This window comes from Palaemon carinicauda, chromosome 1 (assembly GCF_036898095.1).
Source record: "Palaemon carinicauda isolate YSFRI2023 chromosome 1, ASM3689809v2, whole genome shotgun sequence".
NCBI lineage: Eukaryota > Metazoa > Arthropoda > Malacostraca > Decapoda > Palaemonidae > Palaemon > Palaemon carinicauda.
In genome coordinates, this window is record NC_090725.1 from 109421553 (window position 1) to 109446376 (window position 24824).

At 39.3% G+C, this 24824-nt stretch overlaps 1 protein-coding gene across 1 annotated transcript in view; it reads right to left on the reverse strand.

Annotated features, from left to right (window-relative positions):
* Window positions 1-17214: 17214 nt before the first annotated feature.
* Window positions 17215-24824, reverse strand: part of LOC137653733 (asparaginyl-tRNA synthetase-like) — a 114437-nt gene continuing 106827 nt past the window's right edge. The window contains exons 9-10 of the mRNA XM_068387386.1: window positions 19622-19861; window positions 17215-17559 (exon numbers count right to left, since the gene is read on the reverse strand). Of these exons, the coding sequence (XP_068243487.1) occupies window positions 17287-17559; window positions 19622-19861 (513 nt within the window). The 3' untranslated portion in view covers window positions 17215-17286. The remainder of the gene's footprint in view (window positions 17560-19621; window positions 19862-24824) is intronic.

The following is a 24824-nucleotide window of genomic DNA, read 5'->3' on the forward strand; positions in this document are numbered from 1 at the left end:
TTCGTTTCCAGTTTTTAGTTCATATCAACGTGGCTTTTCGAGTGACTACACCATCGGTATGCTTGTATGAAGTATGCTATACTGTATATAATTATCAATAGTATTTACATACAGCACTGTAAATAACAGGGCAACATGCACTGACCTAAATTATACTCTCTACCTCTTTTCAACAACTATGAGTATTAATGTTTACCAAATGTGTCTTCCTTTTTCTACAAGTGCAGGTACTGTTTTTCTTCCAGAGGCCTATCGTACACTTCCCCATTGATTACAAGGGTCCCCTTTATCAGCACTTGCGGGTGTAGGATGAAGTGAGTGGGTAAAGGAAGCTGAGCTGATGCAAGGTTTCAGTGACGTGATTTTGTAATGAACGCAGAACAAGGCTAGAGTCATGGTTGCAGAACAACAGGAGTTAATGTACTTGCCTGTGGTTCTGACTCGGACAATGGGGTTACACAATGGAATGAAGGCAAAGGACTTGCATGCAAGAGGTGAGGTGGGAAAAGTAATCATTGAGTCTACTCTGACAGTAGGGCCACTGATAACCCACAATTTGTTGACTGGATTATCTTTGAACCATTTTATAATACAGCACCTGGGATGGTCAGAAAACTTGATGAAATATCAAGTGATTCTCATATCATTCTGAACCTGGACATATCAAGATTGTAGGCATCGTCTTCAATGTCTATGGCCTGGGTAAAAACAGCAGAAGAGGTGATTTCCTCCTCAGACATTGTGTGATATTAAGGATCACCATCATCTTTACACAATTACTCAGATTTTGTCCTCAGTAATGTTTTCTCTGCCCTTAATAAAGTGTTGTTGAGTTCCTAGCCTCAAACCATGGTCAAAGGACCAAAGACTCTTCAGCTAACAGTAGCCTATGTGCTAACCATACTGCAAAATAAGAAAAGAGATTGTAGGCTTGAGAGCTTAGTTTTCTAAATTAAAAAGTCCATTCACCACGAGTATCCAATTCGAGCTCCTTCTCTTCCTCATCTTCATACACCACTATCACTTCATTCATGAATCTTCTTAAGTAATGCCTTTTTGCCACTATGATAATACCATGGTCCATTGGTTCAAGGATAAATATTGCATTAGGGAAAAAACCTGCAATACATCTGTAGTCTCTAATCACCTCTTGCTTGCCAAGATGGACAAGCATATTGTTGAGAAGTAAGAGAGCCTTTATCCAATCTCTAGGAATTCCAAGCTCCTCCATTTAATAATGGATAAGCATCCTCCAGAAATGGATATGACGGAAATCTTTTACAATACGAAATGGAAACCAAGACATCAAACACAGGTACTAAATTACAGGAACCTATCCATCATCCCACAAAGATACAGTGGACTCTTTGTGAGTCCAACTAATGGAGGTCTCAACATATGAGTACTACTGTACCTGAGGAACTTGTACAGCATAGAGCAGAAAAATATTACGGGCTAAGCTTTCATACAAGTAATTATTTTTCTGACTTATCGGCCACTGTAATAATAGGCACAGAACGGATTAAACAACCTTGTTTTGTCATTGATACAGATTTAAGATCCAATAACCGATTTCTTATTTTCCAAAACTAAGAAATTCCTCCGAAAACCATCAATACCTTACACTGACCGAAGTTTAAAGCACAAGAGTCGACCTTCAGACACCTTGAATTCAGAAAGGTTTTGCAGCCTCATGAAGTTCTCAGCAATCATCTTTAGATTTGTGTACCATATCAGCACTGCCTTGTCCAAATCCACAGTGTTTGGTCTTGACAGCTTTTCTATGCATCAGTCTTACATTGCATAAAAAAATACCTGCATTATGTTATGTACCCTATTATACGCTTAACAGATTGTAAAACAAAAATTATGAAACAATACATTTTTTATTCTACATTGCAACAACAGGTTTGATAGGAAATAAATCAACTTAGCTTTACTTTGTCAATTTTCAATTTACGGTCTTTATCATGTTACCTTAAACATAGCTTACAGTAGTATATTTACTGATATATTTAAGCCAAGTACAGTACTATAGAGTGCTGTATTTTTTTATCAAAAGAAAAGAGAACATTAAGTTTCTGTACGACATAGCACTTCCCAAATAACTCTAGCTGGTAGAATGTCACTACTTAAATGAAGGCTTTCAATTTTCATTGAAATGTAAAGTTAATTCTTTAATGTACAGTACAAATAATTTATTTTCACCAGTTTTACAGCTGATATGCAAATCTAATGCACACAGCAACAAATACAGTATATGTTTGTGTGAAAAAACTAATCCTCGGTTATTACAGGTATTACGTTCCAAGGCTCCCGCGATAGGTGAAAAACCGTGAAGTAGAAAAACTAGAGTACATTACTGCAAGTTATATTCTTAAATTATTTTCTCAATATGTTTATATTCTTTCATCTACTTTATACATTTAAGCTTTACTAAACTCTCCCTAAACACTTATAAATCCTTACTACAATCTTAATCGTTTTCTAAATTGAAACTTACTTTTACTGTAGACACATCCTTACGTATTATCAATAAGATTAAATTCGAAACACTCACCAGTGAAGATACTAAAAGTTAATTGCTGATGATGATGATTACCAATGCAGTACTGAATAATGTACATGATAAAGATGATGATATGAATGCACTGCACAGCAAAGAAGATATTTATAGCTCTTCGGAAGAAACTACTTCAGCAGGCAAAGCATGATCTTAATTTCATTTTTGGTGAAGGAATAGTACCCATGTCTTTTCTTTTTTTCTGGGCAAAGAATATTGAGGGAAATTGCTGGTGCTACCTTGGGTTTTTGGATCTAATAATAATCACTGGCTTTAACATAAATCCCACAGCATTTCCACACGTAAGTTTGAGGCAATATTTTTACACCTTATATACAGGGGCTCTGGCTATCTCCTTCAAAATGAAAGCCTGTAATGGCATGCATTTCCAGAAGAGGTCAGTCTGTCCATATTGAAAACTTATTCATGAGAATATCGCTTTTTCTCGATGATAGTCTGTAACGTCTCATTTACTTGCTTCTCAGTGGGAGGTTTGTCAGCAGAGAAACCTTCTCCATGCAAATACACACTTCTAAGGTTGAACCTCCTTTTGAAATTTATCAAATCAGCCATTTCTGGTATCCAAGTCAGTTGATTTGGTGGAAGATGTAGAAGATCACCCTGGTGCAAATGGAGAGAAATTATGTGAAGTGAATGAAGTTCTGTCAAAATGAAGTTAACATTTTGAAGAATTGATGAATATAGAACATAGAGGAGAGACAGAGAAAGAAACTAGTGTATGTGATTGTTTATGGCATAAGGAAGACAGTTAAAGAGGTTGAAAAATATAAAAAGACATCAGAAAACTGAATTAAAAGTGAGATGCTTAAATAAAGTAGTGCTTAAAGAGTAACAGAGTGGCTGAACCGAAGTTTGTATGATTATTTGCATGAGAGAAAGGTCCTGAATGAATGTGAGAGAGAAAGAGAGAAAATTGTTCCATTGTATAAAAGTAATAATGGCAGAGATGACTGGAGGAGTTTAAAGAAAATGTTACTCGTATAGGCTACCAGGCAATATAAACCACAGGAATATTTTAAAGAGATGAGCTATGCTGGATTAAACAGTAAAGACAGTGTATAACTTATCAGGAAACAGATATGAGAGAATTTCTGAAGTAACAGACTTAGAAAAAATCTTGACAAAATTAACTGAGGTAATATGAAAGTGGTTGAAAATTTGTGAGATATAAAACAAGCTGCTGAGACCTGTAAAATATTTCTTTTATTGAAGCAAAACTGCTTTAGAAAATTTTAATGAAACATTGTCTGATTTTGTGTAAAAGATGTGACATCTTGATAACTGATGTGAGAGGTCAGACAAATTTTACATATGATCACAGGTCATAAATGGAGTATGACTGGGCTGATACTTGCAAATGATGTGCTAATGATTGTAAACAATTTGGATTTATTGGATTGAACTTATGAAAGTTTGGACCAAATGGCTCACAACTGGGCAATGAAGCCATCCAGCATTATGTTGCATCAATGCTGTAAAACCTAAAAAAGGTTGAACAGCAAGATGGAAGAAAGGAAGTAGGAATAGAGATAAAGCAGAAGGAAATAAGTGAGGAATTCTGCAAAGACCTTTTGGTAATACTGTATAGTACTTTACTGTACTTACAGTGCATCATGTGAGATACAGCAATGGTAGTACCTCCTTACAGGGCAAATAATAAAGGAAAGTGTATAATCAACTGAAAAAGATACAGTGCTTCAAAGATGAGAATCTTAACATAAACATGAGTAGGAGTAAGATTGTGCAGGTAAGGAAACCAGAAAGATCGAGGATTTAATTCCTAGATAAATAATGGATGTAAATATGATGGATAACAGCAGCACAAGATGATGCAAGATGTGATACACAATCAGCAAATCAATGTAGATGGATGAGGAGACAATTAACGAAGAGACATATTGCCTACAGAATCAAAGCTGGTAACCCATGAAGATATTGTTGAGTCAGTGCCCATTTATTATCAAACTTTTAATGAATATATTGTAAAGTTGTTGTTGATGGAAACCATATCAACTACAGGAATGCAATCTCTGATGTTCTTCAGGGTCGTGTTCTTGGTCCTCTACTTTTAATATTAGAGTACAATACTGTATACAGTTTACACATGTGGTCTAGCCTTACAAAACAAGGTTGTTGTTTATGCACATGATGCAACTCTCTTTACATCATTCCCATGTCTTGAGATTAGATCTGAGGTTGCTGAAGCTCAAAATGGAGATCTAGAAAAAATTAGTGCATGCTAAAAATTTTGAGGGGAAAAGTTAGTTGTGTTTAACTAATTAGCCAACATATGAACAAAATAATTTTCATATTAATTTTTTTTAAATTCTTATCTTCCATATAATTCAACACAAGCCACAGTATAAACAATGGTTCAATTCACTAAAGCGGTTACAGTAGTTTCATATTTTACTAGTTACATTTTTTCAATAAGTACAGTGATACCTCTGGATACGAAAGTTTCTGCTTACGAAAAATTCAGGATACGAAAAGCGATTCGAAGATTCTTATGCCCCAATATACGAATAAAATTTCAGGATACGAAAACCTTATGAGATCCCAACTCTTCGCCGAGAGTAATTTCAAAAAGCGCGCGCCGCCAGACTTTGAACTTGGGTAGACTCACTTACAGCCTCCCGCTCACCCATTGGTTATCTCCCTACTCAGATGCTAGCTGACGCCATAAGATCCTGCTTTCCTATTGGTCGGCAACTATCCCAGCTTGCTTACGCACGGGCGTTCATCTCTCTCTCTCTCTTTTCGTTCCGACCGCGGTATCGTTAACAGACATTGTGTGCTTTCGCTTGTTTGACGTAGTGTTAATATACAGTACATTCGTACGCCACGTGTTATCGTTATTAAACATTCGTTACTGTGCACTGTACTGTATTAGCGTTTACTATACATAGTACTGTATATAACGTACATAGTGTATTATATTACGTATTACTGTAGCCATGGGTCCCAAGAATGTTGCCGAAGGAAAGAAGAAGACGATGCTCTCGATGGAGACGAAACTTGAAATCATAAAAAAGTACGAGTCTGGCATGCGTTTAAGTGCGATCGCCAAGGAGTATGGCCGGAATCCATCTACGATAGGCACCATCCTGAAGCAGAAGGCGGCCATCAAAGCAGTGGCACCTTCTAAGGGTGTCACTATTTTCTCCAACAAGAGAACCCATGTGCATGACGAGATGGAGAGGCTGCTTCTTGTGTGGATCAAAGACAAAGAGATCTCAGGAGACACCATCACTGAGACTACAATTTGCCAGAAGGCCTCCGCCATTTTCGGTGATATTGTGCGTTCTCAGGCCGAAGAAGGGGCAGGAGAAGGAACATCCCAGCAGGAACCCCCAGAGTTCAAGGCTTCTCGGGGGTGGTTCGAGAAATTCAAGAAAAGGACTGGCATTCATTCAGTGGTACGGCATGGGAGAGGCTACCCGGACATAAGCCTATGAAGGACAGGCTTACCCTTGCTTTTTGTGCAAACGCCAGTGGGGACTGCAAGATAAAGCCCCTGCTGATGTACCATTCAGGAAATCCCCGAGCCTTCAAAGCCCACAAAGTCATTAAGGAGAACCTTCCCATGATATGGAGGGCGAATGCTAAAGCCTGGGTAACGAGGCAACTTTTCATTGATTGGGTGAATGTCTGCTTCGGTCCGACTGTCCGAAAATATTTGAAAGAAAAGCGCCTCCTTATGAAATGTCTGCTGGTGTTGGACAATGCTCCAGCTCACCCTCCTGGCCACGAGGAATATTTTCTGGCTGAGTATTCCTTCATAAAGGTCCTATATCTACCGCCTAACACCACCCCTCTCCTCCAGCTCATGGACCAGCAAGTTATTTCAAATTTTAAAAAATTGTACACGAAGCATCTCTTCCAGAGATGTTTCCAAGTCACAGAGAGTACAAACCTCACTCTGCTTGAATTCTGGAAAGATCACTTTAATATCGTGATATGAATCAAACTCATCGATCTCGCTTGGCAGGAAGTTTCGAGGCGTACCCTGAACTCATCTTAGAGGAAGCTGTGGCCTGATGCTGTCTCTGCACGAGACTTCGAGGGGTTCGGGAAGCCTGGAGGCGAAGCCGAGATCGTTGACGATCCTGAACCCATTCAGCAGTCTGAGGTGGCTGACATCGTATCTCTTGGTACGTCCATGGGGCTGGAAGTTAGCGCCGAGGATATAGATGAACTTATCGAGGAGCACCACGAGGAGTTGACGACGGACGACCTGAAGGAATTGGAGACGATGAAAATGAGTATTGTTCAAGAGCAGTTCTCTAGCGGTGATGAGGAGGATGTTACACCTTTGAAAACGGCAGACATTAAGGAAATTCTCGCATGTTTCCATAAAATGGCAGACTACGTCGAAAAGGAACATCCAGAAAAAGTTTATACCAACCGTGCGCTTCAACACTGCAATGACGTTTGCCTGACGCATTTTAGAAATGTGTTGAAAAGTAGGCAGAAACAAGCTTCAATGGATAGTTTCTTATTAAAGAGGCCAGCGGTATTAGTAGGCCAAGACGAAGGTGAAAGTGAAGAAAAGAAACAGAAAAGAGGAAGTGATGAAGAATTAGAAGGTGAAAGTAAAGAAAAGAAACAGAAAAAAGAAAGTGATGAAGAAGTAGAAGAAATTTAGAAAATATGAAAAACGTAAAGTTATAAAAAAGCAAAAAAAAATTCAATTTTAAGTCATATGTTACCGTTAAGTAATTTTTTCTTTAATTTTATAGTCTTCCGTACGTAATGTTAAGTGTTAATTATTTCTGCCATTTTTTTATTTCGTAAAGTTTAAGTGTTAATGTGTTAAGTGTGTAAATTACTGTACGTAGTCTGTCACTTGTTACGTTTTCTGCCTTATGCCATCCTCCTCTGCCGCGACTTCGCTATCGGACATCGTCTCAATCAAAAGGTAAGTTTCAACTTTTTTGTTACACTAATTAACTGTAACCTTTTTTTCAGGGTATCAATCCTTAGTTTAGGTGTACGTACAGGTAACAATACACCTTCACTGATTCAAATGCTTTACATACAGTACCGTAACTTTTATACAGTAGTAAAGAAAACGGACCGTTTTCCTAAGGCTTGGAGGGGATAACTAGGCTATAACTACATTATTGAATAATCTCATGGTGGTTTCTGGAATGGATTAGGTTGTTTTTAACGGTTGGGTTAATTCTTGAATGATAGAAATGGCTGCATTGCATGTTTATTATTACAGTTTAGCGTGTTTATGAAAGAAAAGGTGTCTTTTCGTAAGGCTTGGAACGGATTAGGCTATTTACATGTAAAACGCAACTCAGGATACGAAACCATATCCTGAACGGATTACTTTCGTATCCTGAGGCATCACTGTAGTCAGAAAACATAATTTCAATAACCAAAAATACAGGGTAATAAAATTGCTAATTTTGCCTAAAGTCATAGTGCTAACATTCTTGAAGCACAGCTTCTCCAACATAAAAGCAAAATGATATTTTCATTATAAAATAAATTTTTGAACATGCTTACCCGGTAGTTATATATATAGCTTACGTCAATGACGTCACGGCGGAACTTTCAAAACTCGCGCCAATCGCCGATTGGGTAGCCAGGTGTACCACCTGCGTGCCCTCCAGTGAGGTACCTGGAACCATTCCATGATTCCTCAGATCTTCCTTGCCCCAAGTCTCTAGAGGGGAGGAGAGTGGGAATTAAAATATATATAACTAGCGGGTATGTTCAAAAATTTATTTTATAATGAAAATATCATTCTTAAACGTATAACTTACCCAGTAGTTATATATATAGCTGATTGACACCTTTGGTGGAGGGTCAGAGACAGCCAATATTGTTGGAATTTTACTTAAGAGTTAATAAAAAAAGCTTAAGGGTTTGTACCTGATAAGGAAGCTGACTTCAAGGATTCTCTGCCTCATTATGTCCGCTTTCCTTATGAGATCCGGAGCTGAAGACCTCTAGGAGCTGTCAAACCAGTGCACATACCTCTATGTGACAGGACCTCCCCCAATACCCAGTTCCTGGTGCTTTCAAGGACCAAATTGACCAACTGACTAAAATCAATGAATGCGGAAGACTGTCGCAATTTCCACAAACAACCATAAAAACAAATTAAAAGTTTCAAGAGAAGAAAAAGGTATTAGGATTATGGGAATGTAGTGGTGGATCCTTCCCTCACTACTGCACTCGCTGCTACAAATGGTCCCAGAGTGTAGCAGTCCTCATAAAGAGTCTGAACACGTTTCAAATAGTGTGAAGCGAACACAGATTTACTCCTCCAAAAGGTTGTGTCCATAATGCTCTGCAATGATCTATTCTGCTTGAAGGCCACTGAAGTTGCTACAGCTCTAACTTCATGTGTTTTGACCTTTAAAAGCTTTAGGTCTGCCTCACTGCAATGTGCATGAGCCTCTCTTATTAAAAGTCTGATGAAGAATGAAAGGGCATTCTTTGACATCTGTAACGAAGGCTTCTTGACCAAGCACCAAAGAGCTTCCGACTTGCCTCGCAACTCTTTTATTCTGTCCAGGTAGAACTTCAGGGCTCTTACTGGGCACAGGACTCTCTCCAACTCCTCGCCAACCACATCCAAAAGATTCGGAATCTCAAAAGCCTTGGGCCAAGGTTGAGAAGGGCGTTCATTCTTGGCGAGAAAGCCTAACTGCAATGAGCAGATAGTTTTGTTATCTCGAAAGCCAACGTTTTTACTAAACGCATGGATTTCACTGACTCTTTTAGCTGTTGCTAGACTAACCAAAAATAGTCTTCATCGTGTGTTCCTTAAAGGAAGTTGAATGCAAGGGCTCAAACCTGTCACTCATAAGGAACTTCAGGACTATATCCAGATTCCAAGCTGGTGAATCCTGGTGCCGTTGCTTTGAAGTTTCAAACGATTTGAGAAGTTCCTGTAGATCTTTATCATTCGAAAGGTCCAAGTTTCTGTGTCTGAATACAGTTGTTAACATACTCCTGTATCCCTTGATGGTAGAGGATGAAAAATTGCGCTCCCTTCGAAGGAGGAAACAGAGTTGGCTCTGCACCATTCTCTAAAAACCTCCCACTTGGATTGATAAAACCCAGATGGTCGAAGTCCTTCTTGCTCTTGCAATAGCCCTAGCTGCCTCCTTCGAAAAGCCTCTAGCTCTTGTGAGTTTTTCGATAGTCTGAAGGCAGTTAGATGAAGATTTTGGAGACTTTGATGGTATCTTTCCAAGTGGGGTTGTCAGAGTAAATCTGCTCTTAATGGAAGGTTTCTCGGAGTGTCCACTATCCATTCCAGTTCCTCTGTGAACCATTCCCTTGAGGGCCAAACTTTTGTATTACTTTGTAAAGGATTTTGAACGGTGGAAAAGCGTACACGTCCAGATTGGACCAGTCTAACAGGAAAGCATCTATGTGGACTGCTTCGAGATCTGGCACTGGGGAGCAATAAGTCTCTAGCCTCTTTGTCTTCGAGGTCGCGAATAGGTCTATACAAGGACGACCCCAAAGTCGCCACAGGTTCTTGCAGACTTCTTGATGGAGTGTCCATTCTGTGGACAGAACTTGACCTCTCCTGCTGAGGCTGTCTGCCATCACGTTCTTCTCCCCCCGAATAAACCTTGTTACAAGGATTACATTCCTTTCCTTTGCCCAGATGAGAAGATTCCTCGCAGTCTCGTAAAGGGACATCGAGTGGGTTCTGCCTTGCTTGGTAATGTAAGCCAATGCTGTGGTGTTGTCGGCATTGATCTACACCACTTTGTTCAAAATTGACCCTTCTAAGCTTCTGAGGGCCAACAGGACTGCTAACAGTTCCTTTTGGTTGATGTGGAAGCTCTTCTGATCCTCTGTCCACAACCCCAAAACTTTCAACTTGCCCAGTGTTGCTCCCTACCCAGGGTCCGAGGTGTCGGAACACAACACAAGGTCTGGGTTCTTCTGTTCTAAGGGATGACCTTCTTGAAACTTGTCCAGATCGTTCCACCACTGAAGGTAACTTCTTATGGATTCCGTAATGGGAATGCACATCGTCTCTAAATCTTTCTCCTTGTTCCAATGATGATTGAGGTGGAATTGGAGAGGACGAAGATTCAGCTTTCCTAGGGAAACAAACTGTTCCAACAAGGAGAGGGTTCCCAAACGACTCATCCACTTCCTCACAGAATACTTCTGCTTCTTTAGAAAAGTTTGCAGTTTCAAGATGGCTTGCTCCGTCCTTAAGGGAGACGGGAAAGCCCGAAAAACTCGACTCTGAATCACCATCCCCAAATAAAGTATCTTTTGTGATAGTGTCAGAAGAGATTTGTCCCTGTTGACAAGAAGACCCAATTCTTCTGTTAGTCTCAAAGTAATCTGAAGATCCTTCAGGCAGCGATCGTAGGTATGAGCTCTGAGAAGCCAATCGTCTAGATACAGGGAGGCTCTGATGCCTCTGGAGTGCAGTATTCTTGCTAAATTGAGCATTAGTTTCGTAAATATTTGAGGGGCGGTGCTGAGACCAAAACACAGGGCTCGAAACTGAAACACTTCCTCCTTGAAAACGAACCTCAGATAATGCTTGAAGCTCGGATGAATGGGGATGTGAAAGTAAGCGTCCTGGAGGTCTAATGAGACCATCCAGTGGCCCGTCTTACTGCTGCAAGGACTGACTTTGATGTCTCCATAGAGAACTTCGTCTTCTGGACAAACGTGTTGAGTGCACTTACGCCCAGGACTGGACGCCATCCCCCCCGAGTTCTTGGGAACCAGGAACAATTGGTTGTAGAAGCCTGGTGACTGTAAGTCCCGCACCCTCTCTATGGCCCCCTTCTCCAACAAGAGAGACACTTGGAGTTGTAAAGCCTGCCTCTTTGACTCCTCTCTGTATCTGAGAGAGAGATCTAATGGAGCTAAAACTAAAGGAGGTTTCCCTATAAAAGGGATTTTGTAACCCTCCTTCAGAAGTTGTACTGACCAAAGGTCTGCTCCTCTCCTCTCCCAAGCTCGACAGAAGTTGTGTAGTCTGGCTCCTACTGCCTGAAGGCGAAAGCAGTCAGACTCTGCTTCGCCCTGTTCTGAATCCTCTCCTCTTTGCTCTCCTTCCATCGGGCCTGGAGCTACTCCTGCTGGAAGTCTTCCCTCGAAAGGGCTGAGAAAAGTTAGGGAATGGCATTTCTTCCTTTGGTTTGCGGCTAGAGAAGGAGGATGGTAAAACCTTTCCTGCCGTCTTTGAAACCAAATCTTGAGTGGCCTTCTGGGTTAACGCAGATGAAATCTCTCAAATCAATTCCTGTGGAAACAGAGAGGAAGATAGAGGTGCATATAGCAATTCTGATTTCTGAAAAGGAGTAACCCAAATAGACAGAAACAAACACATCTGAGCTCTTTTCTTAAGGATCCCTGCTGAGAAAAGCGCTGCCAACTCATTAGAACCGTCTCATAACGCTTTATACATACAGGACATGATGTGGATTAGACTAGCAGTGTCACCATCTTTAAGGGCAGAAACCTTCTTCCCCAAGGCTCCCAGAGTCCAGTCGAGGAAATTAAATACTGTACCTCGAAGGCTCTAAAGACGCCTTTGAGAAGATGATCCAATTCCAAAGTAGACCAGAGAATCTTGGTCTTCCTCATGGCCGACGGACGGGGAGCGTCTACAAGACTTGAAAAATCTCCTTGGGCAGAGGCAGGAACTCCCAAGCTGAGAACTTCTCCCATCTCATACCAGATAATAGATCTAGATGCCAGTCTAGTCGGCGGAAAAGCGAAAGCTGCCTTTCCTTCGTCCTTTTTAGACTCCATCCAGTCTCCCATCATCCTTAGAGCTCTCTTTGATGACCGTGACAGAACCATCTTGGTAAACAGAGACTTCTTCGAAGCCTTCCCAAGTGTGAATTCTGAGGGCGGCAAACGTGGAGCACCGGGCACAAAAGAATCTGGAAACTCGTCGTTAAAAACTTTCATGAGTATTTTAAGATCCACTGAAGGATGAAAAGACTTAGAATCTTCTCCTTCTGATAACTCCTCAAATAATTCCACAGGGGAAAGGTGATCATCGACATCTTCCTCTGACAAAGCCCTAACGGAAGTAACGACGTTGTGCTTATCAGGATACATATCATAAAGGTCCTGACTTCTGGCATCAAGAGACCCCAGATCATCGTGTCTGTCGCCTTGTTGATCTAACGCTTGACGCTCGATAAAACGCTCACGATCAAAACGATCGGAATTAAGGCGTTCTTGATCTCGACATCCAATTTGACTAGTCCTCACGAAGTCCGAGGCTCTCATGTTCAATGTCATTCACTTCTTGACTCCCGGCATCACGTAAAGTTGATCGACACTCGATGTCACGCTCTGTAAGACGCTCGACGTCGTGTCCTGCTTGACGCTCGACGCCGCATACCGCTTGACGCTCGACGCCGCATACCGCTTGACGCTCGACGCCGCATACCGCTTGACGCTCGACATCACGTCTGGCTATTTGCCGCTCGACGTCGCGGCCTGAAGGACACTCGACATCACGTCTTGCTGGACGCTCGACGTCACGTCTCGCTAGATGTCCGACGTCACGTCTTGGTGGACGCTCAACATCACGTCTAGCTGGAAGCTCGACATCACGCTTTGCTGCACGCTCGAGATCACGTCCTGCAGGACGCTCGGCGCCTCGCTCTGTAGGACGCTCGACGTCACATCTAGCTGGACGATCAACATCACGTTTTGCTGGACGCTCGAGATCACGTCCTGCAGGACGTTCAACGTCACGTTTAGTAGGACGCTCTGCGCCTCACTCTGTTGAACGCTCGACGTCACTTTTGGTTGCTTGACATTCGGGGTCAAGATTATGTCCGCTTTCCTTATGAGGAACAGTCTCATGACATTTAACGGGAGAGATGTAAAGGCATTCGTCGCCAAGAACCTCTCGACTAATAGCCTTACGCCGCTTGGTGTCCAGAAGAGAAGCTTCCTAACGTTCAGGATCCAGGCATGCTACTCTCTTATTGTCTGTAGATTGATACGTTTGCATGAACGAAGAGAGTCTCTGTTGCATCTCTTGTAGCATATTAAAATTCGGGTCAACTCGTTGTGATACAGGAGCAGAGTGTCCAGAGGGCGATAACCAGTCTGACGGCGGAGGAGGAGCATGAACCGAGGTCATGCCCGGTTCAGACAACTTACCACCAACTGTAAGAGCTGGACGTTTCTTGACAGAAACCGATGTCCTTGAAGGACATTTGGCAGGAGAGCTCTCTTTGGAAGAAGGAAAACGCCCCGGACTGCTCCAATGGCTACAACCACGAGCTTGTGGTGTCATAGTAGGACGCTGGTCGACTTTGTCCATCTTCCTCTTAAGAGGTCTGGAAGCTTGACGCCAGCCTCTTTTAGGTACTGCATCATGCGTGGATGATGAAATCACTGATACCTCACCTTTCCCATGATGAGGGCAAGCGTCCTGGGAAACGTCAACAGGCACGCTCAAGGGGACGTCTGCTCGGGAGCTAAAGCCTCTCGTTTCCTTTCGTCGTTCGACATTCCTTCTCCCAGGGGTTGGGGAGCTTGGAAGATGTCTAAGACTAGGAAAACGACAGGCCTAAGCAGGCGCACCCTCCACGGCACTAAATATATTCACTGCACTTTCAGCACTGTCACATTTTAACTGTTTCACATCGGACATCAATTGCATTCTGTCCGCAGCTAGCGATTCAACCCTCGCCCCCAGAGCTTGAATAGCCACCATCATATCCTTTAGCGTAGGCTCATTAGCAGTAACAGTAGTGGGATCTGAAACTACCACTACAGGGGAAGGATTAGGTTCGGTGACACGGGAAGAGGAAAAGTCTCTGGAAGAACGAGAAGAACTTCATCTCAGCCTATCTCTCTCTAGTTTACGAGTATAGCGGTCAAACTCTAGCCACTCACTCTCAGATAAAAGAATGCATTCATCACAACGATCACCCAACTCACATACTTTACCTCTGCATTTAACGCAGATCGAGTGGGGATCAATAGAGGCCTTAACCAGTCGGGTCTTACACCCACTCAAACACAATCTAAAAGTTAAAGGAGGGGTGGCCATTTTGAATATTATAAGAGAGATCAACAAGCAAGGGTCAAAATATCAAAATCCAAAAGTAATTCAAGAGTATCCAAAAGAAAATCCAAACAAGCGAGAGTCAAAACCAAATTATTGTACATCACCAAAGTAAACTGCAATAAATCAGGTAAATAGCGAGTGGAAAATATCCAACGATGTCGCTAGTTGCGGCGGCAGGGAAGATAGGAGAAATCATGGAATGGTTCCGGGTACCTCGCAGGAGGGCGCGCAGGTGGTACACCTGGCTACCCAATCGGCGATTGGAGCGAGTTTTGAAATTTCTGCCGTGACGTCAGGGACGTAAGCTATATATATAACTACCGGGTAAGTTATACGTTTCAAAAATAATTTGTTCTCTCTCTCTCCCTTATTCCTCTGTTTGGAAGGCTGGCTGGCACCTGGTCTCCCTTTACTTTCAGGGAGGGGAATTCTGAGTCTACCAATGATGCAAAAATAGCTTTACTCAGTACTGCATATAAGTCAAGTCATACGAGACCTCTATAGCTCTTTTAAATCTCTTTCAATCACAAAGAGGGAAGAGGATGGAAAATATGTGACTAACAGGTAAATATTGAAATAAAATATTTCATTATTAAAATTCTGTTTATTTGAAACTGAGAACTCTGTCTCTGTACAATGCACAGAACACAAGAGCCCTTGAAAATAAAGACAAGGGATCTCTTCCTGTTGTATAGAAGAGTAACCCCAAAGCTTGGATTACAGTAGTCATTTTTCCAGTCTGGTTATCACACTGTTTTATCCTATAAGTACAAAATATCACCTGGATAAGAGCACCTATTTAATATTCTTTTGCTGCTGGACAATGTTTCTACCCCTAAACACTATATCATTCACCCAGCCTATGGACCAGGGAGTAATAGCGGCATTAAAAAATAATTATTGATGTCGCACCTTTCACAGCAGGCAGTGAAGGGAACTGACGATGGAGAAACAACCTTATAGGAGTTATGGAAAGATTACAATATTTACAAGGACCGGCTGTCAAGAACTGATTTTGCGCGGCATGAAGTTATGTCAGTCAACATAAGTGGGGTCTGGAAGAAAGCATACCTGCTGTTGATACACAATATTGGATGGTTCAGAAAGACAGTAGAAATAAAAAGTGGTCTTTATTAACTCAGTGAACCTAAGGAAAATGCTGGAACTTGATCTTCAAGATATGTACTTTGTGGAAGTCATTGATTTGCATCACAAGTAGCTTACTAATGATGACCTCATTGAATTGGAAACTCTTAAGAAATGAGGAAGGGAAAAAAGTTATTGAAGAACCAAAGTGATTCCAGACAAAGTTATTTTCCCTGTTGGAGCTGCTGGGCTTATAGCATCCTGCTTTTCCAACTAGAGTTGTAGCTTAGCAAGTAATAATAATAATAAAATGGGTTTTCCTTAACTAGGAACCTTTGTCTAGTTTCCTTAACTAGGAACTTCTGTCTATTTTTTAACCACATAGCCCAAATGTTGAACAGTACATGAAGACCCCAGCAGACCTTCATGGTGCAATCCAGTGCTATTTACAATGAAAGAAATAACCCCTACCTAGTCAACACTGGATCAAATCTTCACTCTTTTAAGAAACCTGACAAATTCCATCTACAATTGGTGTTAGTTCAGTTTCATCATTGCCTCCCAGCTGCTCTACCTCACAACATAAAATTACTATTTACTTTTTTTTTAAACTGGTGTTAAAAATTGTTTTTACTTCTAGCTACTTTTTTTTTAAATGAGCCCTAAATACTTTCTTTGATCTTTCTTGGTAATTAGGTTAGCTTGATAACTTATGTATCAAGAATATATGACAATGCAAAAAACCCTTTATTTATGGTTGTTAAAAGCCAAAAAAACAGAAAACCAATAATTATAAATAAAGGTTTTATTTACATTTTATTATATGCATATAGCTGTAGGAATCCTTTATTCACCTTTTACATTTATAAGCTAGCTCTTTGATAGTTAACTTGATGTAGCATAATCTGTTGACTGAAAACAGGAAAAAAATTTAGTTTGTGGTCAGTAAAATACGGGGAAAATTAATGCCGTGTATAAAATAAAAATGAAGAAAGTTTTAAGAGTATGAATTCTTATATACATAGCCTAATTAGCAGTAGCTGGTGAGTTATTTGCAAGATATGAATAGTCAAACTATGTTGGAATAGCAAACTTTCCAGCACGTGAACCCACTCTTGGAATGCATCCTCTTTACATTACTATTATTATTACTAGTAAAGCTACAATCCTAGTTGGAAAAGCAGGATGCTATAAGCACAAGGCCTTCAACAAGAAAAAATAACCAAGTGAAGAAAGAAAATGAAGAAATAAATAGATTATAAGAGAATTAATGAAAAATTATAAAATATCTTAAGAACAGTAACATCAAAATAAATCTTTCATATATAAACTATATAGACTTATGTGAGCCTGTTCAACATAAACTACATTCGTTGCAACTCTGAACTTTTTTAAGTATTCTTGGGAATTACTAATGATAAGATATAAAGAATACTATCAGCATAATACTGAAAAATATTTTTTATGTATAGTAAACATCTTGGAACTTCACACTTTATTCACAATTTTTACAATAAATACAGCCATAAATATACCTTACCGAAGTTCTTCATCAACATGGACAGTGCTTGGTCCACCGGGGAAAGGGTATCACATCTTTTATGTTGTGAATCCCAAGCAAAAACAAGAGATACCTTTCAAAACCCAGGCCAAAACCCCCAGAAGGAACTCTTCCGTTGAATTTACGAAGATCTAAATACCAATCCAAGCTTTTTGTTAACTTATGTTCCCGCAATCGACTTTGTAGTGCGAAGAAATCATGTTCCCTCAAGCCTCCTCCGGCAACTTCGCCAACATTCGGAAACAGAAGATCTAATCCGTACACCTAAAAATGAATCAACAGATCAAATATGTTTCCCTTTATAAATAGCAGCAGAAACACAAAAAGATTACATGAATATTTTCTCAAGTAAAGCAAATAACTGTAGACGATCAATCAATTTACAATTAATCTTAATAAATGTAAAATAAGTAAATTGAAACAATTAAGTTCAAGAAATATAAACATCTTATTTATGCTAATACAATTACTTAAAAAAAAATTGACTTTAGTCTGTCAGTTTGGATAATGTTTCTTTCCCCTTTTGGATCTAAAAAATTAACCTTAATACTGACCCTTTCTTTATCTTCCATGTCAATGATAATATATTTCTGACTGCTCCTATTAGGGTATTTGTTGCTATTACTATCTAGATTGTTCTCCCAGTAACTATGTCTGTCTACAAAACACTTAGATGTATGGCCTCTTTATATGGACAATAAGTGTTTTTCCAAATAATTTTTGCATATTACTTTTCCTCTACTCCTTTGATGGTACATAATGGGCTATTTCAGGTTTTATACCTACCTACATTGATATTGTTTGACACCTATGCCACAAGAGGAATTTTAATAATCAATTTTACTACATTATACTCCCCTGATGTTCATAATGCTTCTACCTCAAAAGCTGGTTTTATATAGATATACAGAACGTCCTCAACATACAAACATAATTGGTCCAAGAAGCTGTCTGAAGGTTGAATTGTTTTCAAGTTGAATTTTGTTAAAGTTTGGCATAGGTTAGGCCTAACCTGACACCCATTCCTATGATTTCCAGCTACAAAAGTCAACAAATAGTCAGGTTTCATAAGAAATAGACATCAGGTTAATACAAATGTTGTTTTGCTTAGTGTATGAAATGATATAATATTGTTTTCTTACAGAATTTCTTTATCTTATCTTTGTTATTTTCAGTTGGATTTGTGTTTGTATCTCCGTATGTTTGTAGGTTGAGGATCTTCTGTATACCATAAAACTAAAAATCTTCTGTTTTCTTTCCCTTGAATAGGCTTAGGACTCTCATACAGATTTGAGATACTCTGGCAGTTAATGGCAATACCCCAGGCTTTGGTACGATGCAGCCCCTTTGACCTATGACCTATTCTCTTGACCTCACCAGCCAGTGGGGAAGAGAGTGGCCCTGTATATTTTAATGAAACTCCACTGATGACATAATGCTTTCTCTATTATAATCTTTCATGGCCAAAAAAGTATAAGTCTCCCAAGATGTATTGTCTTTCTTTCTCTAAATGCTAAAGTGGAAATAAATATTCAGATGTCTACATCCAGTTAGGTACTTTAAGGAATAATTGACGAGATCAGCTCCCTTAAATAAAAATTCTGAACCCTTGTCAAAGAAAACTATGTCCTTTTTCATGAAGTTTTTAATCATAGATGCTAGCCATATCTTAGAAGAATCTAATCTAACCCCCTGTCAAGGAACACTATGTCCTTTTTCATGAAGTTTTTAATCAGAGATGCTAACCATATCTTAGAAGAATTTACTTTAATCCCCTGTCGAAGAACACTATGCCCTTTTACATGAAGTTTTTAATCAGAGATGCTAACCATATCTTAGAAGAATCTTCTTTAATCCCCTGTCGAAGAACACTATGCCCTTTTACATGAAGTTTTTAATCAGAGATGCTAACCATATTTTAGAAGAGTGTACTCTACTACTCTACCGTCCCTTAAAGTTAGAATGCATAACATTAGTGGAATAGCTACATAGCTTAATTGCATGAAAAACCTTTCCATGGAAAACTAATAACTCCTGGACAATGGAGGTATAATTCTTGGTGTTACAGTTAATAATAAGATACAGTACTTTCAACCTATTTTTTTAATGCTAAAATTTACAGGAAAATTTCAATAAATTTTGAAAAGCAATAATTCAAATATGATGCTTTGAAACTAACTTATAGTGTGCATAATTAAGTAACTTACAGTATACAAATGAAGAAATAAAAATGTGTTGTGGGAAAAAGTTAACATAGTATGATTGCAAAATTTAACAATGCACAGAAATAATTCAAAATATTTGCTAGAAATAGTAAAATACAAACCAAATTTGGATCCTCTTCTTTTGAGCACATATAGAAAGCTTTAATCTTTTTTGGCCAATCTGTTACAAAAACAGGTATGTTACCCATATGTTTGGTCAAAAAGAGTTCATGTTCTTTTCCCAGATTTTCCCCATCCACAGGTTGTGTTTTAAAATTGTCGCTATTTGCCTTCAAAATCCGAATGGCTTCACTATAAGGGAGATGACCGAAATCCTTCTCTAGAGAAGATCGCACAAGTGTCTGAAAAAGGAAGAAATATTAGTTTTATTCTCATGAGTTGATTTTATTGAATGTCATTAAACAAATTTACAGGATAAAAGAAAAATTAAATTTTTTTCACAGAAATTAAAATCACTCAAAAAATTTTATGAATGGTATTGAATATGCTTTTAGTAAACAATAGAAAAATACATATTACAGGTGAGAAATACAGTATACAGGTACACTAATTTTCAACCGGATACTTCAACTTCTTGAAACTTTCACTATATGTGCTGCAAAAGTTCCCATTTTACAAACAACAAACAATGGTACAAGAAAAGTGGAAAACTCCAGTGTAGCTTTGAAAGATGATTACATCTTGATGGTATAGTGGTTTCTTGCAAGGTATTTTAGGACTTGTTAAGGGTGTGTCCACAGAGGCGGTGATTCAGCAGATAAAGGAAAACACACGCTGAAACTTAAATTGGAAATACACTGATTGAAATGAGACTGTTCTAGACAGTATTTTAAGCTCTTTGTGTGAAGTCTCATTGGAATAAGTGTATCCAGCCCATTCATGCCTACATCTGCCAGATCGCTGCCTTTGTGAAAGCAGCCTATGGAAAGTAATTTGATTGTCATCGCACAAAAACCTTAACCAAACCACCAACTTGAAAATCTTGACTCTTATATGGTTAGCCCTAGGTAAGGTCAGAAGTGATGGACAATATGGATGTGCCAATAGGTGTCTTTGAGATCTAAAGCACAGGGCAAAGCCCCTAGTAATTGACGAACATGTTACACGGTCATTATTTTGAAAAGGTAGCATATGATATGCTTGTTGAGGAGAGACAGGTCAAGGATGACTCTTCCCTCCAGGGAGTCTTCCTTTGATACTCTGAATAATCTGCCCTGGAACTTTAAGAACTGGAACCTTTCTATGACTTTTCTGCAACATCTTGCTCATGGAGTCCACTTTCCGGGTCCTTAGTTAATGAAGACTGGCGTGAAGGAGGTTGTGTTATTCACAACCAATCGAGACCCAGGGAGGCTATACTCTGCGCCCACTGAGATACAGTCCCCAGCATTCTTGGAGACTACACAGCACCTCCACAAAGATTAGTCTTTCCTTCATCAAAACTCCTTTCTCACCACCCAACACCATTTCTCTTTTACAATTCATAAACCAAGGTATAGGCATCATAGCGATTTTCAAGTGTTACTATTTACAGCATACCTTACGTGAGGCCATTGACACTACTTTGGCAGAGGAAGGGATGAAATTTGAAGTATTAAAATGGATACGATATTTAACAAGCAGTATCAAATATAAGTACTTCTTTGGCCGAAATGACTCAAACAGCGATGAGAAGTGTATGGAAAAGAATAAACCCTAAATTTAAAAGCTTTGAATATCCAGTCAAGGACATATCGAGGAAATTATTATCACTTAGTAACGAACTTGAGATGGAGTCGAAAGATTTTGAACAGTTGATTGGGGCTTACCGGCAACCACTGACAAACAAAGAATTGTTGGAGTTATTGGAACAACAGAAAATTGAAGAAAGTTTCCCTGATCCAGACTCCAGAACTTTCAAGCTTAAAGAAATGAAGCAGGCTTTTATCATTTATCTATGCGTTTGTCAATCTTCAAGTCCCAGTATCCTTTGCTAAAATTACTAATGGTGTTGAAGATTCATACTTGTCTTATGGGACAAATTTCTACAACAAAAGAAGGAACACTATCCAGCAAACATTAGACCAGTTCCTAGTAAGAGTGAAAAAAAGAAAGGCTACAAAACCATCACCTGATCTTGATGCCAAAGAACCACTGCCATCGACGTTAAGTTTGACAAGAAAGCCTAATGTAGTACAGTAACTGCACATGTGTTCAAAACTTTACATTAGCTATACTTTACATGAAGGCTTATTTATGTATGTATGTGGTTTCTATAAAATGATAGTAGATTGTATGTACTTTTTCAATTTTATTACCTGCATAGAAAGTGTCTTTTTAAAACTGAGAAGCAATATCTATTGAAAACCTTTTGATCACCCTCAATATACATGATTAGAAATACTGTCATAATCTTTCAAAATACCCAAATAAATAATTTTACTACAGTTAGCCTACCTATACCTATCATAAATATGTCTCCCTATTTATCTACCAAGGCACTTCCCCCAATTTTGGGGGTAGTCAACATAAAAAAAAAGAACAAAAGAGGAGTTTCCTTCTCTTCGCTCCTCCCAGCCCGACGACGGATTCAGCCAAATTTGGTTAGTACTGCTAGGGTGACACAGCCTTCCATCCCCCATCATCCACTACAAATGAAGCTTCATATGCTAAATCCCCTACCTCAACAGTCACCTAAGCGACAGGAGGAAGCAGCAGGGCCTATAAGAACTGTGCCACAATCACTCGCCATTCAGTCCTATATCTAGCAGGCTCTTTTGCCTCTCATACATCTATCCTCCTATCACCTAGAGCTTTCTTCACTCCATCCATCCACCAAAACCTTGGCCTTCCTCTTGTACTTCTCCCATCAACTCTTGCATTCATCATCATCTTCAGCAGATGGCTATTTTCCATTCTCTCTAAATGGCCAACCACTTCAACACATTCATATCCACTTTAACGCTAATTCCTTTCTTACACCCATTCTCACCCTCACTAATTTGTTCCTAACCCTTTCTAAATGAGATACACCAGCCATACTCCTCAAACTCTTCATGTCAAACACATTCAAACACATCCAATTTCTATCTCTCCGTCACTTTCATTCCCCACAACTCTGACCCATACATCATAGTTATTACATTCACTTTCTAATACAGGGCTCTTACTTTCATTCCTGACCCTCTATTCTTCATCACTCTCTTCACTGCCCCCAACAGTTTAAAACCTTCATTGACTATGATGTACATCTGTTTCCATTCCACCATTTGCAGCAACAACAGACTCCAAGCACTTAAACTGATCTACTTCCTAAAGTAACTCTCCATTCAACATGACATTCAACCTAGCACCACCTTCCCTTCTCATGCATCTCATAACCTTACTCTTACCCACATAAAGTCTAAACTTCCTTTCCTCACATACCCTTCCAAACTCTGTCACAAGTCGACCCAACTTCTTCTCTGCGTCGGCAACTAATACAGTATCATCCGCAAACAACAAATGATTCACCTCCCACTCATGATCACTCATTTATAATTCTCAATCCTTGACCATGCCGTTAAGCATTCACCTCTCTCACAACTCCATCAACAAACAAATTGAACAGTCATGAGGACATCACACATCCCCGTCTCAGTCCCAATCTCACTGGAAACTACTCACTCGTTTCATTTTCTATCCCAACACACGCTTTACTGCCTATGTAGAAACTCTTCACTGCTTACAACAACCTTCCACTAATTTCTTATAACCTCATAGTAGCATTCCTCATCGCTCCTCTATCAACTCTATCAAAAGCTATCTCCAGATCCATAAATGCAATATACACCTCCTTACCTTTTGCTAAATATTTCTTGCATATCTGCCTAACTGTAAAAATCGGATCTGCTTGGTAAGTAAATGCTTGCACTAAATCTTCCACTAGCCATAATGAGCCACTTAAATGGGTCTCTCTTTTTAGGCTCCTGCCTGATCGTTTATAAATTATAGCAACAGTTAACCTAGAAAGATCAAGTGCAACTTTAAATGGTAAAATTAAATGGGATAAGCTTTGGAATTACTAAAAAGTTACGAAACTTTTACTATAAGATTAGCAAAAGGTAAAATTTCACTAATATACCACCATTCTCCCATACATAACCTGTCTTTGGTTAGGCAAGTTTTATCTCCTGCCTTTAATAAAGGCTGTCTATTAGCTTGGTAAGATTAGGCAAAGTCCTGTCTCAAAATGATACCCTTTGAGTCGTGACTGAGAACGCAATAGCCAACTAGATCTTGTCGAAGTTGGTATCCAGAAATTGGATCATAAGCTCACTGCTTTTAGTCTTTACCAAGATCATTCTAGTTATTAAAGTATTATCCTAATCTCTTGCATTAAATATTCAGAAACTAAGATTTTCTCACAACCTTATTCCTAACCAAAGAAATACAGAAGGTCCTCAAATAGGTTCCAAGAAGCTATTTGGAAGTCTTTCAACTATTAGCTTAGGGTAGTCCTAACCTGAATCCCATGCCTATGATTTCCAACTGCAAAAGTCAACAAATAGTTGGGTTTCATATGAAATAAATATCAGGTTATTACAAATGTAGTTTTGCTTACTGTATTAAGGGATATAATATTGTTTTATTACAGTATTTCTTTATCTTATCTTTGTTATTTTCAGTTGTATGTTTGTATCTCCCAATGTTTGTAAGTCGAATGTTTGAAAGTTGGGGACCTTCTGTACTAGCAACTAGGCACCTTTATAATCAGACTTACAATTGCTAGAGTTCTAGCTTACATTAGGAGTAACACGAGTCCAACCCCAAACCATCAAAACAAAAACTTTTGCTTACCGATTCCAGAAACAAGTTTGGAATGGAACTCACAGGGTGGCTGGCCATAAAGGTTTAATATATGCTACATTATCCATTATTATACATAAATAATGATCATGTGTACTTTGCTCAGAATCAAAAGGAAATGTAAACTGACGTGTTCCTATGCCATTTTTCTATCTGTCTCAGGTATAATTTGATAATCGGGATTCAGGGAAGCCATAGCATAAACAATATAAGATGTTGAGCCAAAAAAAGAAATCAAGGTTGTGAGTTCAGTTCTCTAATGAGCTGACAAGCATCATCAATAAGATAAAGTATATTGTACTAGTAATTTAATACCTCTAAGCCCTTTGTTTGAATATGTTGGACTAGGGTCTACCGTAGCATGCGTTAGGCTGGTAGATGTCCAAGTAGCAATATCACTAACACTTAACCATACCGTATTTGAGGAAACAGGAACAGCTGATTTCATGAAATTGGATAACTGTTCCTTAAATTCTA